Source organism: Hyperoodon ampullatus (genome assembly GCF_949752795.1).
Source record: "Hyperoodon ampullatus genome assembly, chromosome: 12".
NCBI classification, from domain to species: domain Eukaryota; kingdom Metazoa; phylum Chordata; class Mammalia; order Artiodactyla; family Ziphiidae; genus Hyperoodon; species Hyperoodon ampullatus.
Window position 1 is genome coordinate 8,631,046 of NC_136925.1, and position 13,211 is coordinate 8,644,256.

The 13,211-nt window shown below is 51.8% G+C and overlaps 2 protein-coding genes across 2 annotated transcripts; both read left to right on the forward strand.

Moving 5' to 3' along the window:
* Positions 1-5,387: 5,387 nt before the first annotated feature.
* LOC307061227 (developmental pluripotency-associated 5 protein-like) lies at positions 5,388-5,727 on the forward strand (the record flags this gene model as incomplete). Its single annotated transcript, XM_079716271.1, has 2 exons — positions 5,388-5,499; positions 5,573-5,727. 2 exons carry the CDS (start codon positions 5,388-5,390, stop codon positions 5,725-5,727), a joined length of 267 nt encoding a protein of 88 aa, XP_079572397.1.
* Positions 5,728-11,842: 6,115 nt separating this feature from the next.
* Positions 11,843-12,182, forward strand: LOC307061228 (developmental pluripotency-associated 5 protein-like; the record flags this gene model as incomplete). The annotated part of the gene is made up of 2 exons (XM_079716272.1): positions 11,843-11,954; positions 12,028-12,182. The coding sequence occupies 2 exons, from the start codon at positions 11,843-11,845 to the stop codon at positions 12,180-12,182; spliced, it is 267 nt and encodes an 88-aa protein (XP_079572398.1).
* Positions 12,183-13,211: the final 1,029 nt, after the last annotated feature.

Here is a 13,211-nt window from a genome sequence, read left to right on the forward strand (position 1 = left end):
GCCAGTTTGCAGCCAGACCAACCGGTGGAGAGGAGGCTGCAGCCAGAGCTGCAGGGGGTCTGGTTCAAGCTCTGCGCCAGCCTGACAAGGAACACCCAGCGGGTTTCTGGTCTCTGCCTCTGCCTTTAAGTCCTCATGTCCTTCCCCGCAAGGTTGCTAATTACAGAATAAACTTTTAAGTGGTTTCTTGTTGTGTCTTGATGTGTAGTTGAGGTGTTGGAGATAACATCACAGGTGAGGTGGCCCTGGAGCTTAACCCTTAGTGAAACCCCTAAGGCTAGAAAGAGGTTCCGGAGCACAGGGGGAAAAAGGGTCTGGAGAGAACAGGGAAAAGAGTCTAGGAGTCAAGTTCTGAGATGCAGCTCTGACCGAAAACTCAGGCAACCTAGGAGAGATGTGATCTTCTGGCACTGAGGGTTTCATAGCCTTGTAAACTAAACTGGAGCCTGCTGGGTGCTCATTTGCACTCAGCCTACTGCTGTACATTATGTAGGTTGGAGCGTGAAGCAAAGTCAGCCTTACCGATAGGTATACAGGAAAGGAGAACCTCACACAGACCCCTCGACATGGTCTCTGGAATTCTCCACCACACTTACAGAATTGCTGCCCTGGCCTCCGAAGGGTAAGTGGGATTAGGGTGGAGGAAGCATTACCGTACGTGGGGCTCACTCCTGAGGGTAGAGAGGCCATGAGAACGGGGGCTACAGTTTTCCCCAGTAGAGACCAGCCTGGTAGTTCACAAGCTGGAATGAATCCCCCAGGGAGCTTTCTGGCCCTATGACCTTAGCCACATTCACCCTCCTACCCCATGTCCCTGCTCAGGTTCTAAACTGAAGATAATAGCATCTGACCTCATGCGAAGTTGTGAGATTTACGTAGGGTACTTAGAGCGAGCATCACACCAGAAACAAGTGTTGACTATCTTTTGGAGCAAGTGAACAAAAATGAGGGACAAAAACTAGCAAGGAGCCATTTTCTGCAGGGGGCATGTGGCCCATCCATCAGACAGCCGTTCTCGTTCTCGCTCAGTAAATGAATGGCACCAGCATTTGGGCCAGTGGTTCAGGCCCAAACTAGAAGCCGTCCTTGATGCCTGAGCACCCAAAAGGACTCCCTGCTCGAGCCCAGTCACCTTGACTTCCAACCTGAGCCCTTCCTGCACCTGTACCCGGTCCAGCTGCCCACCCCACCCCGGCACCACCCTGCCTTGCCAGAACTACTGAAAGAGGCTCCTATCAGGTCTCGGGGGGTCTCTTTTAGTCATCTCACAGTCGGCTCCTCTGCCAGACTTAATGCTTACAACGTTAATCAGATGGCCCCTCCTGCAAAAGGAACTCCAAAATTCTCCAAAGTTTTCCAGCCAAGCTAACCCAAGATTCTGGCCCTGACGTAGAACGCCCTGTGTAACGTGCCATCTGCCTGCATCTCTGCTGCACATCCGTATCCTTTAGCTGCCCCTCAAACAAACCGTCTTGTTACCACTTCAGGGCTTTTATTTTTGTTCTGTCAAGAACACTTCTCGCTTGTTTTTTTTAAATTTTTTGGCCACACCAAGTGGCTTGCAGGATCTTAGTTCCCCAACCAGGGATTGAACCTGTGCCCCCTGCAATGGAAGTGCGGAGTCCTAACCACTGGAACACCAGGGAATTCCCTCCCGTTTTTTTTTGAATGATTCTGTTCCCTTCCTCCTGGTGGTCCATGTTCCCTCCAGAGTTCCGCTCCTTCCCCACTGTCTCCGCTTGACCTACTTTAATTTTGTTCATGGCACTTTAAACACGACTGACAAGCTAACCGTTCGCCCCACCGGAATGTCAACTCTAGAAAAGTTGAGATTTAAAAAAAATAGACAGTATGTAATATTACATATTGAGGACAGTTTTCTAAGAAAAGGACGCCAGCTTGGCTGCTCGGGTTTGGATCTTGGCTTAGCCTCTTTAGCGATGGAGCAATGAACCTTGTGCTTTGGTTCCCCATCTGTAATAGGATAAGATGTGTCGCATGCATTGTAGTGAGGATATCAAGTCTTAGAACAATGTCTGACACCATGGGCAGTCAAACGTGATTTCTTGAATGCATGAAGGACAGGCTGCAGGACTGGAGCTGGATTGCTCCCTCCCAGGCTTATGGAGGAGGGACTCCAGCCTCCAGCCCCTGTTCTCACATTGAAGGCTCAGGGAGGGGAACTGGGAAGTCCTTTGTCAAGGGCACTGTTTTCCTGCCTCCTGGAAATGCAGGAGGGTGTGTCTGTTTCCTGGTGTCTTTGGAGGCCATACAGCCTTCAGGTCACCAGGAAGTAAAGGTACATTTTGGCATGCTACTGAAGTTCATTTAGAGGAGGGGAAGAGACTAGGCAGGTACCCTATTGGCATCCTGACAGCCTCTCTTCCAACCTTTGAGAATTGCACCAGCACTCTGGCCTGGAAGTCATGGACCACTCAGCACAGCTCCTGCCCAGAATTTTGGAGGAGAAATCAGTCCCACCTTTCCCACATCCCCAAGAAATGATGATTGTTAAAACCACTGGCCCTCTGATTTTGAAGAACTAGACACACGTAAGTGACTTTCCTCCTGTTTGGAGGGTCAGGAGGGACAGTTGGCTCAGCTCCGTGTGGAAAGAGGCCAAGAGTATCTACAAAGGTTGACCTGCCTTGCAGATTTGTTCCTTCCCGGTACGAAGAGCTGATAGGCTCTCATGGGACAATCATTCGGTGTCAGGTTCGGAGGCTATTGCAGGGCCCAAGATGCTACAGGTCAAGGAGGGGCTCGTGTTGGGATCAGGTGGGGTCTGGGCAGGAGGCCTCTCGGTTTCCAGGGAAGAGACTGCCTCTGATCCTGGTCACCTCAAGGGGGTCCCTTGTGGCTTTGGGCACATTTTGAATGCAAGGGCCTTGGCAAGATACTTCTGGATACCTGATAACAGTTGCAACAGTTCCCTACAATCTCACCCAGGGACACCTGCAAACTTCCTTTTTTCTGATCTGTTAGGTGAACAGTCTCCCTTTTGTACTTCTTGCTTGAGTCTCCTTATGGACCAACAGTTGTGGCCCCCAAATTAGCCTCAGCCAGTGCACCCTTTAAAGAATCAGTTGGCAGTGAATGATTGTGGGCATATAAACTGTAAAGTTATGAACCCCAATTTGGCAGTGTAGAGGGGGCATAAAAAACTGCCCTTGCCTCTAAGTCTAGAAATTCCCTAAGGGCAGTGCTTCAAAATGTAGAACACAGCTTTAGGTTAGTTAATCTGTGTCAAAAGTATCAAGCTTGGAAATTTAAGACTGTGCTATAAATTCCATGCATGCCCTGGACTGAAGATTTTTCAGCACTAATAAATAAATAAATAAATAAATAAATAAATAATAAAAATCCTAAGCAACACAAGACTTTGAGCAAATACATAGAAAAATTTTGGAAATAGTAACCTGAAGGTTAAAAAAAAATGGTTGTCTTGTGGTGGTCCTTTTTTTTGAGTTTGAAGCTCTTGATCAATTTTCCGCCAAGGGTAAGCGAAAGGGCAACACAACCACTGCAGAGGGTGTGGGTTCGATCCCTGGTGGGGAAAGTAAGATCCCACATGTTGCATGGTGCAGCCAAAAAAATAAAACTAAAAAGAAAAAAAAAGTCAAGGCACAGTTATATGTTTTTTTTTTTTGACGTAAGGCTGTACATCAAATGAGGTATTATTGAGAGTTTACACAATCCAGATCTAAAGGCCATGTGACTCCCTTATGGAGATCAAGAAGGAATGTTACCTTTTAAAGAGTTGTCCCAGTGATCTTGGGAGAATGTTGCTCTTTATGGTTGAGCGGGTATTTCTGCAGATGGGGGAGCTCCGCTGATGCATATTGCTGATACACGATGCTGAGATGCAGAGCAGAGGGGAGAGAGGAGGCCAAAGGGCACAGAAACTTTTTTGTGTTTAAATTTTTCTTGTCTTGCAATGAAATGCAAATTTCACTTCACAACAGGTAAGGTGCATCTCAACGGAATAATTCCAGTGAGCCCAGACTCTTACATCTTGCCATCCAGAGAAAAGCACTAATATCGCTAACGTGAGATGTCTGTTTTTTGTTATTAGTGGTAGTCTTCTGATGCTCAGCTACATTTTTTTTTTTTCAACAGAAACTCCTATATATCCTGTCTCCTCCAATACCTCTTTGGTGCAGTTCCTCAAAGCTACCTGAGAGGCTGTCTCGCGGGCTGTAGTTCTCATTTGCCCCAAATAAAACTTAACTCACACCTCTCACGTTGTGCATTTTCTTTTTTTCAGTCAACCAGAGAGGTAATCTGTTAGAAAGAGATGAGTCTACATTGACATGTAATTAGCACTGAGAAAGTCCATAGTTTACATCAAGGTTCACTCTTGGAGTGTTTTTTTTTTTTTTGCGGTACGCGGGCCTCTCACTGTTGTGGCCTCTCCCGTTGCGGAGCACAGGCTCCGGACGTGCAGGCTCAGCGGCCATGGCTCACGGGCCTAGCCGCTCCGCGGCATGTGGGATCTTCCCAGACCGGGGCACGAATCCCTGTCCTCTACATTGGCAGGCAGATTCTCAACTACTTTACCACCAGGGAAACCCAGCAATCTGTTTTTTAAATGAATAAAACAAGTTTGTTTAGGGCCTGAAGGCCGGACCACATAGTGTAGGCCACGTGAGCTTCAAAATCCGGGTAGATTCCAAAGTTCCAGACTCAGGGGATTCAAGGAACGTGAACCGTGGGGCACTTCAGAGCCCCCATCAGGACCCTGGAAGAAAATGAATATCGGAATCTCGTTTTCCTCTTTGTTAAGTGGCCGGAGCGACCCCTCAGATCCCTGAAGTTGCAGGGGTCGCCCTGCAGTGAAGTCCTGGAGTCCGGCTCCCTTAGGCCAAGGGAAGACACACCCTCCTTTGGAACGGGGAAGGCAGGGACTCGATTTGGCAGCTGGGTGGCCGTCGCACCCCCAAACCTGTACTGCTTTGCGAGGTTCAGGCCCAGCCACTGTTTCTAGAATAACAAGGGTTTCTAGCGCCGTCTCCCCACTCACTCCCAAGGTGAAGGGATTTTGGTGCAGAGGAAACGAGTCAAAGCAGGTGGGAGCCCGAGTCAACTCGGAGACAGCTGGGCTCACCCGCGCTCGGGAGCCGGAGGTGGGGCGGGGAAGGGCCCTGGACAGTCAACCGGAAACCAAGGCGGCGCGGGACGTGTGGGGCGTGGCGAGTGCGGGATTGCACTGCTGGGCCGGGAGCGGACCGGGGGCGGGGCCTGGATGGGGCGTGGCGTGGCCTGGATGCGGGTTGGCCAGGGGCGTGGGGCGTGGCCCGCCCAGGTACTTAACTTTCCGCCGGAAGCATCGTTCCACCCAGTCTAGGTCCCAGCTCCAGGCAGGGTTTTGTTTAGACGCCCTGAAGATGGGGAAGCTGCCCAAGCGGAACGACATCCCACCTTGGGTGGGGGCTCCCGAAGTCTTGAAGGAGCCCGAGGTGTTCCAGGTCCAGACGGGGCTTCTGGAAGCCGTGTTCGGTGAGTGAGCCCAGTCCTGACCCGGGTGCCCCGGCCCTCCTGGGCCCGAGCGCTCATTTTCTCGCCTAAACAGGCCCCGACGGATCTCGAATCCCATTCGTCGAGCAGGTGGGCACAGTCATGCTCCAGATGAAGGGTCTGGAAACTTGGGACGTCGCCGAAGTCATGGTTTACGGCTCTTACTTGTGCAAGTTCCAGACCAAGTGGATGCTCCAGTCCGTGGCCTAGCGGCACCGCCAGCAGCACAAGCAGGTTGAGAGGCCTCATGACCAGGTGCCCTGGACCTGCCTGTGCAGGCGGCCTGGCTCCCTCCCCTGCAGCCCTCCTCACCCCTCCCTAACTATCCCCTCCGGGCAACCACCAACAGCACCTCGGCCAGCACCCACCCGGGGAGGCCTCTGTGTCCAGGCTGTGCCCCAGTCTCCTTGGCAGTGCCGGCCCTCGGTCCTAGGGACCCTGGAGTAAGGCTGTGAGAGGTGGCCGGGGCTGGCCTCCTGGGGCGGGGCCTCCCCACCCGCCATGTTGGAATGAGCCCAGTAGGCCCCAGGTTCTGAGGTTCCCGAGAATCCCAGGCCCAGGACGCCTAGCGGGGAAGTCCCGGAAAGGAACCTTGGAAGGAGGCAGAGAACCGTTCAGGCTCTTACCCTCTCCCCTCACACTTGCCTGCTGTGGCTTTCTGGTGCAGGGATGCTGCAACCTGAGGAAGCCACGAATTCGCTCGACCTAGCTCCTCGGATGAAGGGAAGCCAGTTTGCAGCCAGACCAACCGGTGGAGAGGAGGCTGCAGCCAGAGCTGCAGGGGGTCTGGTTCAAGCTCTGCGCCAGCCTGACAAGGAACACCCAGCAGGTTTCTGGTCTCTGCCTCTGCCTTTAAGTCCTCATGTCCTTCCCCCCAAGGTTGCTAATTACAGAATAAAATTTTAAGCAGTTTCTTGTTGTGTCTTGATGTGTAGTTGAGGTGTTGGAGATAACATCACAGGTGAGGTGGCCCTGGAGCTTAACCCTTAGTGAAACCCCTAAGGCTAGAAAGAGGTTCCGGAGCACAGGGGGAAAAAGGGTCTGGAGAGAACAAGGAAGAGTCTAGGAGTCAAGTTCTGAGATGCAGCTCTGACCGAAAACTCAGACAACCTAGGAGAGATGTGATCTTCTGGCACTGAGGGTTTCATAGCCTTGTAAACTAAACTGGAGCCTGCTGTCTGGGTGCTCGTTTGCATTCAGCCTCCTGCTGCACATTATTTAGGTTGGAGCCTGAGGAAAAGTCAGCCTCACAGATAGGTATACAGGAAAGGAGAGCCTCACACAGACCCCTTGTCATGGTCTCTGGAATTCTCCACCACACTTACAGAATTGTTGCCCTGGCCTCCGAAGGGTAAGTGGGATTAGGGTGGAGGAAGCATTACCATAGGTGGGGCTCACTCCTGAGGGTAGAGAGGCCATCAGAACGGGGGCTACAGTTTTCCCCAGTAGAGACCAGCCTGGTAGTTCACAAGCCGGAATGAATCCCCTCAGGGAGCTTTCTGGCCCTATGACCTTAGCCACATTCACCCTCCTACCCTCTCTCCCTGCTCAGGTTCTAAATTGAAGATAATAGCATCTGACCTCATGCGAAGTTGTGAGATTTACGTAGGGTACTTAGAGCGAGCATCACAGCAGAAACAAGTGTTGACTATCTTTTGGAGCAATTGAACAAAAATGGGGGAGAAACCAGCAAGGAGCCATTTTCTGCTGGAGGCATGTGGCCCGTCCATCAGACAGCCGTTCTCGTTCTCACTCCGTAAATGAATAGCCCCAGCATTTGGGCCAGTGGTTCAGGCCCAAACTAGAAGCCGTCCTTGATGCCTGTGCACCCAAAAGGACTCCCTGCTCGAGCCCAGTCAACTGGACTTCCAACCTGAGCCCCTCCTGCACCTGTACCCGGTCCAGCTGCCCACCCCACCCCAGCACCAACCTGCCTTGCCAGAACTACTGAAAGAAGCTCCTATCAGGCCTCAGGGGGGTCTCTTTTAGTCATCTCACAGTCTGCTCCTCTGCCAGACTTAATGCTTACAACGTTAATCAGATGGCCCCTCCTGCAAAAGGAACTCCAAAATTCTCCAAAGTTTTCCAGCTAAGCTAATCCAAGCTTCTGGCCCTGACGTAGAACGCCCTGTGTAACGTGCCATCTGCCTGCATCTCTGCTGCACATCCGTATCCTTTAGCTGCCCCTCAAACAAACCGTCTTGTTACCACTTCAGGGCTTTTATTTTTGCTCTGCCAAGAACACGTCTCACTTGTTTTTTTGTTGTTGTTGTTTGTTTGTTTTGCGGTACGCAGGCCTCTCACTGTTGTGGCCTCTCCCGTTGCAGAGCACAGGCTCTGAACGCGCAGGCTCAGCGGCCATGACTCATGGGCCCAGACGCTCCGAGGCATGTGGGATCTTCCTGGACCGGGGCATGGACCCATGTCCCCTGCATCGGCAGGCGCACTCTAAAACACTGCACCACGAGGGAGGCCCCTCACTTGTTTCCATTAAATTTTTTGGCCACACCAGGTGGCTTGCAGGATCTTAGTTCCCCAACCAGGGATTGAACCCGTGACCCCTGCAATGGAAGTGTGGAGTCCTAACCACTGGAACACCAAGGAATTCCCTCTCATTTTTTTTGAATGATTCTGTTCCCTTCCTCCCGGTGGTCCATGTTCCCTCCAGAGGTCTGCTCCTTCCCCACTGTCTCTGCTTGACCTACTTTAGTTTTGTTCATGGTATCTTAGACATGACTGACAAGCTAACCGTTCGCCCCACTGGAATGTCAACTCTAGAAAAGTTGAGATTTTAAAAAAATAGACAGTATGTAATATTAAATATTGAGGACAGTTTTCTAAGACAAGGACACCAGCTTGGCTGCTTGGGTTTGGATCTTGGCTTAGCCTCTTTAGCGATGGAACCATGAGCCTTGTGCTTTGGTTCCCTGTCTGTAGTAGGATAAGATGCGTCACATGCGTTGTAGTGAGGGTATCAAGTCTTAGAACAATGTCTGACACCATGGGCAATCAGACATGATTTCTTGAATGCATGAAGGACAGGCTGCAGGACTGGAGCTGGATTGCTCCCTCCCAGGCTTATGGAGGAGGGACTCCAGCCTCCAGCCCCTGTTCTCACATTGAAGGCTCCGTGAGGGGAGCTGGGAAGTCCTTTGTCAAGGACACTGTTTTCCTGCCTCCTGGAAATGCAGGAGGGTGTGTCTGTTTCCTGGAGTCTTTGGAGGCCATACAGCCTTCAGGTCACCAGGAAGCAAAGGTACATTTTGGCATGCTACTGAAGTTCATGTAGAGGAGGGGAAGAGACTAGGCAGATACCCTATTGGCATCCTGACAGCCTCTCTTCCAACCTTTGAGAATTGCACCAGCACTCTGGCCTGGAAGTCATGGACCACTCAGCACAGCTCCGGCCCAGGATTTTGGAGGAGAAATCAGTCCCACCTTTCCCACATCCCCAAGAAATGATGATTGTTAAAACCACTGGCTCTCTGATTTTGAAGAACTAGACACACATAAGTGACTTTCCTCCTGTTTGGAGGGTCAGGAGGGACAGTTGGCTCAGCTCCGTGTGGAAAGAGGCCGAGAGTATTTACAAAGGTTGACCTGCCTTGCAGATTTGTTCCTTCCCGGTACGAAGAGCTGACAGGCTCTCATGGGACAATCATTCGGTGTCAGGTTCGGAGGCTATTGCAGGGCCCAAGATGCTACAGGTCAAGGAGGGGCTCGTGTTGGGATCAGGAGGGGTCAGGGCAGGGGGCGTCTCAGTTTCCAGGGAAGAGACTGCCTCTGATCCTGGTCACCTCAAGGGGGTCCCTTGTGGCTTTGGGCACATTTTGAATGCAAGGGCATTGGCAAGATACTTCTGTGGATACCTGTTAACAGTTGCAACAGTTCCCCACAATCTCACCCAGAGACACCTGCAAACTTCCTTTTTTCTGATCTGTTAGGTGAACAGTCTCCCTTTTGTACTTCTTGCTTGAGTCTCCTTATGGACCAACAGTTGTGGCCCCCAAATTAGCCTCAGCGAGTGCACCCGTTAAAGAATCAGTTGGCAGTGAATGATTGTGGGCATATAAACTGTAAAGTTATGAACCCCAATTTGGCAGTGTAGAGGGGGCATAAAAAACTGCCCTTGCCTCTAAGTCTAGAAATTCCCTAAGGGCAGTGCTTCAAAATGTAGAAAACAGCTTTAGGTTAGTTAATCTGTGTCAAAAGTATCAAGCTTGGAAATTTAAGACTGTGCTATAAATTCCATGCATGGACTGAAGATTTTTCAGCACTAATAAATAAACAAATAAATAAAAAATAAAAATCCTAAGCAACACAAGACTTTGAGCAAATACATAGAAAAGTTTTGGAAATAGTAACCTGAAGGTTAAAAAAAATGGTTGTCTTGTGGTGGTCCTTTTTTTTGAGTTTGAAGCTCTTGATCAATTTTCCGCCAAGGGTAAGCGAAAGGGCAACACAACCACTGCAGAGGGTGTGGGTTCGATCCCTGGTGGGGAAAGTAAGATCCCACATGTTGCATGGTGCAGCCAAAAAAATAAAACTAAAAAGAAAAAAAAAGTCAAGGCACAGTTATATGTGTTTTTTTTTGACGTAAGGCTGTACATCAAATGAGGTATTATTGAGAGTTTACACAATCCAGATCTAAAGGCCATGTGACTCCCTTATGGAGATCAAGAAGGAATGTTACCTTTTAAAGAGTTGTCCCAGTGATCTTGGGAGAATGTTGCTCTTTATGGTTGAGCGGGTATTTCTGCAGATGGGGGAGCTCCGCTGATGCATATTGCTGATACACGATGCTGAGATGCAGAGCAGAGGGGAGAGAGGAGGCCAAAGGGCACAGAAACTTTTTTGTGTTTAAATTTTTCTTGTCTTGCAATGAAATGCAAATTTCACTTCACAACAGGTAAGGTGCATCTCAACGGAATAATTCCAGCGAGCCCAGACTCTTACATCTTGCGATCCAGAGAAAAGCACTAATATCGCTAACGTGAGATGTCTGTTTTTTGTTATTAGTGGTAGTCTTCTGATGCTCAGCTACATTTTTTTTTTTTCAACAGAAACTCCTATATATCCTGTCTCCTCCAATACCTCTTTGGTGCAGTTCCTCAAAGCTACCTGAGAGGCTGTCTCGCGGGCTGTAGTTCTCATTTGCCCCAAATAAAACTTAACTCACACCTCTCACGTTGTGCATTTTCTTTTTTTCAGTCAACCAGAGAGGTAATCTGTTAGAAAGAGATGAGTCTACATTGACATGTAATTAGCACTGAGAAAGTCCATAGTTTACATCAAGGTTCACTCTTGGAGTGTTTTTTTTTTTTTTGCGGTACGCGGGCCTCTCACTGCTGTGGCCTCTCCCGTTGCGGAGCACAGGCTCCGGACGCGCAGGCTCAGCGGCCATGGCTCACGGGCCTAGCCGCTCCGCGGCATGTGGGATCTTCCCGGACCGGGGCACGAACCCGTGACCTCTACATTGGCAGGCAGATTCTCAACCACTTTACCACCAGGGAAGCCCAGCAATCTGTTTTTTAAATGAATAAAACAAGTTTGTTTAGGGCCTGAAGGCCGGACCACATAGTGTAGGCCACGTGAGCTTCAAAATCCGGGTAGATTCCAAAGTTCCAGACTCAGGGGATTCAAGGAACGTGAACCGTGGGGCACTTCAGAGCCCCCATCAGGACCCTGGAAGAAAATGAATATCGGAATCTCGTTTTCCTCTTTGTTAAGTGGCCGGAGTGACCCCTCAGATCCCTGAAGTTGCAGGGGTCGCCCTGCAGTGAAGTCCCGGGGTCCGGCTCCCTTAGGCCAAGGGAAGACACACCCTCCTTTGGAACGGGGAAGGCAGGGACTCGATTGGGCAGCTGGGTGGCCGTCGCACCCCCAAACCTGTACTGCTTGCCGAGGTTCAGGTCCAGCCACTGTTTCTAGAATAACAAGGGTTTCTAGCGCTGTCTCCCCACTCACTCCCAAGGTGAAGGGATTTTGGTGCAGAGGAAACGAGTCAAAGCAGGTGGGAGCCCGAGTCAACTCGGAGACAGCTGGGCCCACCCGCGCTCGGGAGCCGGAGGTGGGGCTGGGAAGGGCCCTAGACAGTCAACCGGAGACCAAGGCGGCGCGCGGCGTGCGGGGCGTGGCGAGTGCGGGATTGAACTGCCGGGCAGGACCGGGGGCGGGACCTGGATGGGGCGGGGCGGGGCCTGGATGCGGGTTGGCCAGGGGCGCGGGGCGTGGCCCGCCCAGGTACTTAACTTTCCGCCGGAAGCATCGTTCCACCCAGTCTAGGTCCCAGCTCCAGGCAGGGTTTTGTTTCGACGCCCTGAAGATGGGGAAGCTGCCCAAGCGGAACGACATCCCACCTTGGGTGGGGACTCCCGAAGTCTTGAAGGAGCCCGAGGTGTTCCAGGTCCAGACGGGGCTTCTGGAAGCCGTGTTCGGTGAGTGAGCCCAGTCCTGACCCGGGTGCCCCGGCCCTTCTGGGCCCGAGCGCTCATCTTCTCACCTAAACAGGCCCCGACGGATCTCGAATCCCATTCGTCGAGCAGGTGGGCACAGTCATGCTCCAGATGAAGGGTCTGGAAACCTCGGACGACGCCGAAGTCATGGTTTACGGCTCTTACTTGTGCAAGTTCCAGACCAAGTGGATGCTCCAGTCCGTGGCCTAGCGGCACCGCCAGCAGCACAAGCAGGTTGAGAGGCCTCATGACCAGGTGCCCTGGACCTGCCTGTGCAGGCGGCCTGGCTCCCTCCCCTGCAGCCCTCCTCACCCCTCCCTAACTATCCCCTCCGGGCAACCACCAACAGCACCTCGGCCAGCACCCACCCGGGGAGGCCTCTGTGTCCAGGCTGTGCCCCAGACTCCTTGGCAGTGCCGGCCCTCGGTCCTAGGGACCCTGGAGTAAGGCTGTGAGAGGTGGCCGGGGCTGGCCTCCTGGGGCGGGGCCTCCCCACCCGCCATGTTGGAATGAGCCCAGTAGGCCCCAGGTTCTGAGGTTCCCGAGAATCCCAGGCCCAGGACGCCTAGCTGGGAGGTCCCGAAAAGGAACCTTGGAAGGAGGCAGAGAACTGTTCAGGCTCTTACCCTCTCCCCCTCACACTTGCCTGCTGTGGCTTTCTGGTGCAGGGATGCTGCAACCTGAGGAAGCCACGAATTCGCTCGACCTAGCTCCTCGGATGAAGGGAAGCCAGTTTGCAGCCAGACCAACCGGTGGAGAGGAGGCTGCAGCCAGAGCTGCAGGGGGTCTGGTTCAAGCTCTGCGCCAGCCTGACAAGGAACACCCAGCGGGTTTCTGGTCTCTGCCTCTGCCTTTAAGTCCTCATGTCCTTCCCCCCAAGGTTGCTAATTACAGAATAAACTTTTAAGTGGTTTCTTGTTGTGTCTTGATGTGTAGTTGAGGTGTTGGAGATAACATTACAGGTGAGGTGGCCCTGGAGCTTAACCCTTAGTGAAACCCCTAAGGCTAGAAAGAGGTTCCGGAGCACAGGGGGAAAAAGGGTCTGGAGAGAACAGGGAAAAGAGTCTAGGAGTCAAGTTCTGAGATGCAGCTCTGACCGAAAACTCAGGCAACCTAGGAGAGATGTGATCTTCTGGCACTGAGGGTTTAATAGCCTTGTAAACTAAACTGGAGCCTGCTGTCTGGGTGCTCGTTTGCATTCAGCCTCCTGCTGCACATTATGTAGGTTGGAGCGTGAGG